Below are 3,253 nucleotides of genomic sequence, written 5' to 3'. Positions count from 1 at the left end.
TTATATATTTTTGGCAGAACCAGGGATTGAACTCAGGCCCTTGCGCTTGCCAGGGAAGTGCTTATTCCACTAAGCCATCTCCCTGGCCCTTTATTTGTATATTTAAAAAAAAACCAAAAACTTTAATTAATTAATTTGGTACAGGGTTTCCCTATGTAGATCAGACTCCTAGTGATCCTATCTTAGCCTCCCAAGTGCTGGAATTATAGGTGTGCACCACCACACTCAGGGTTCCTGGGCAGTGGTGCTGGAACTGAAATGGGTCCTTGAGCTTGCCAGGCAGGTGCTTAGACCCTTAGTTATCTTCCCAGTCCCTATTTTTGTTTTTTTTTTGTGAAGGGTTTCAAGCTGCCTTGAACTCATTATATAGCCCAGGGTGGCCTTGAACTTGCAGTGATCCTCCTGCCTCAGCTTCCCAAGTGCTGAGACCATAAGCATGCACCACTATGCCTGGCCTTTTATGTACTTATTATTCTACTTTATTTTATTATTATTATTATTATTTTCTTGTGGTACTGGGAATTGAACTCAGGACCCTGCACTTGGCAGGCAAGTGCTTATTCTACTTAGCTATCTCCCTGGCCCTGTACTTATTTTTTGAGATAGGGTCTTACAACATAGTACAGATTGGCCTTGAACTCATAGCGGCCCTCTCATCTGTCTCTCCAGTGCTGGGATTACAGGTGCCGGCCTAATGTGTCTTTTATTGTATTACATTTAAAAAAATTTTAGTATCCACCATATGCTTTGATCACATCTTATACATAAAATGCAAACTCGGGGCTTGCCGGTTAGCTCAGTTGTTTAAGCGCCTGCTTAGGAACCCAGTGAGGTGCAAGGAAATGTATTTCAATCTCTAGCTCCACCAGCCACACCAGACCCACCCTTAAGGCAGCCTGAGTCAGCCAAAAAAAAAAGCCAATCTCAGGGAAGGCATTTACTACTGCCTCTTGTTTTCTCTGAATGTACTGCAGTCATCACTTCCTTTTAATGATATCATCAGACCTCTGTATGTGAATAACTCCCATATATGTGTTTGGAGAATTTTAACTTAGCTGCTAGTATTTGAGTCTTTTGGGGTCTTACCGTGTGAAATGTTTGCTGTCTTCATGAACCTCCATCTCTGAGCTTTTAAACTCATTTAATTCTTTTCTTATGGCAGCCTGTAGAATAAAAAATAAAAAGATGTTATCATCTTCTGTCCGCTGCAGTACTCCTATGTAATCTCTGTACTTCGAGAGTAACTGCAACCCCGTAAGAGCAACTGAGGGAGGAAAGAAATGAGGTCAACACATTGAGCACTGCTCTGAGTCTAATTCATATCACTTTCCCTGATACTATTTTTTTTTTTTTTTTTTTTTTGTGGAACTGGGGATTGAACTCAGACCCTTGTGCTTGCCAGGCAAACGCTTATTCTACTGAGCTATCTCCCCGGCCCGTCCCTGATACTATTCATCTCATAATAAACATGACACTCAAATTAAATGAAAAAATTCAAAATAAAGAAATTATAGCTTTTATAGTTTTCATAGCATATAATTTTTTTTCCCAACACAGAAGTAAGCTATGCATAACTATTAAAATTTACCATGTGAACTCCCTCCAAATATTGGCTCCATTAAAAATGTGCCACCAAGGTACTCAGTTTTTCTGGGGGAGGGAAGGCTGTGGTGGGGTGAGGCCCTTCCTCTGTTGACTGGCACCATGCCCAGCAGCCCGCACCCTGGCCTCTGTCTCTGAGCTCACCTACACCTACACTCTGCCCTTATCTTGCACAACAACTAGGTGACTGTCAAGGAGGGTAATATCAATGCCTCATTAAAGCAACTGGCGTTGAATCTTTCTAACCTTGCTTGTGTGCAAAGGCCCTGGCCAGTGTCAACAATGGGAGCCTCACCTGCAATGTAGGGGTGGGGGACCTGCTCCTCCAGCTGGTGCTGCACCTGTAGGAGGCCCTGCCCCCTCCACTGTAACTGCACCAGCTGAGAAGACAGTGGAAGCAAAGAAGGAAGAATCTGAGGGTGATGACATGGAATCTGGTCTTTCTGACTAAACCTCATTTTGTAACATGGTCAATAAAAACTGAACAGCTGCCAAAAAAAAGTGTTTTATGCTGGGTGTGGTAGCACATGCCTATTATCCCTGCACTTGGGAGGCAGGAGAACTGTCAAAAGACTTCCAGCCCAGCATAGGTTACATAATGAGTTTAAGGCCAGCCTGGACTAAATACTGAAATACTGTCTCAAAACAACAACAGAGCTGGGGAGATAGCTCAGTGATCTAAGCACCTGTCTGGCAAGCGCAAAACCTGGGTTCAATCCCCAGCACTGCATGCTGTGCCACCTGGGTATGGTGGCACACCACTGTGATTCCAGCACTGGGGAGGCTGAGACAGGAGGATCACTACGAGTCTGAGATGCATAGTGAGACCCTGTACCAAATAAATAAAAATTAAAAACAATGACAACAACAAAATAAACAGCGTAGCTCACTAGGTAGAGCATGTGCCTAATATGTATAATGCCACTGTTTTGACCCCTAGCACTAACAACAACAACAACAACAACAAAATCTGAGCTGGGCATGATGGCAGAGGCAGGAAGATCACAAGTTCAAGCTTGCTAACTTAGCAACTTAATGAGACCCTGTTTCAGAATAGACAAAATAATGGTGTATGGTGGTGCATGTCTATAATCTTAGTACTTGAGAGGCTGAGGCAGGAGGATCACACAAGTTTGAGCCCTGTCTGGGCCACATAGTGAGCTGAAAATCAGTCTAAACTATATTGAGTGAGACACTATCTCAAAACCAACCAACCAAAAGTCCCCCCAAACCCCAAAAGGTGTTTTATTTGCTTCTAGGTATTTTGGGTTTTTTTTTCTATTCCTGAGATAGGATCATAATATGTAGTTCAGTCTGCCATTAAACACACTTCACGGGGCTGGTGAGATGGCTCAGTGGTCTAACACACCTACTTAGAACAAGCTTAGCAAAGCACAGGGACCGCGGTACAAACCCCCAGCACCACATGCCAGCCAGCCCCGCCTCCTGGTGGGCTGAGCTGGCCACACACACACACACACACACACAAAATTAAAAAAAAAAAAAACAAAAACACACTTCACACATGTGGAAATATTGTATAGTTTCCCTAGTATAAGAACTCAAAAGAAGAAATGCAAATAGAAAGGTATAATACAAGTAAAAGGAAAGCAGGGGGCTGGAGAGATGGCTCAGTGGTCTAAAGCACCTA

General features: G+C 43.3%; 1 protein-coding gene across 5 annotated transcripts in view; it reads right to left on the bottom strand.

The window, feature by feature from the left end:
- The window catches only part of Phactr4 (phosphatase and actin regulator 4), a 103,114-nt gene that overhangs the window by 6,025 nt on the left and 93,836 nt on the right, over positions 1-3,253 (bottom strand). For all 5 annotated transcript variants that reach the window (XM_023703005.1, XM_023703006.1, XM_023703007.1 and 2 more), the window contains one exon: positions 1,087-1,163. In XM_023703005.1, coding sequence (XP_023558773.1) covers positions 1,087-1,163 — 77 coding nt within the window. The remainder of the gene's footprint in view (positions 1-1,086; positions 1,164-3,253) is intronic.

Source organism: Octodon degus, unplaced genomic scaffold (genome assembly GCF_000260255.1).
Source record: "Octodon degus isolate 3935 unplaced genomic scaffold, OctDeg1.0 scaffold00163, whole genome shotgun sequence".
Lineage (NCBI taxonomy): Eukaryota > Metazoa > Chordata > Mammalia > Rodentia > Octodontidae > Octodon > Octodon degus.
Note: the sequence above shows the minus strand (reverse complement) of the source record. Positions and strands in the feature narration are given on the sequence as shown.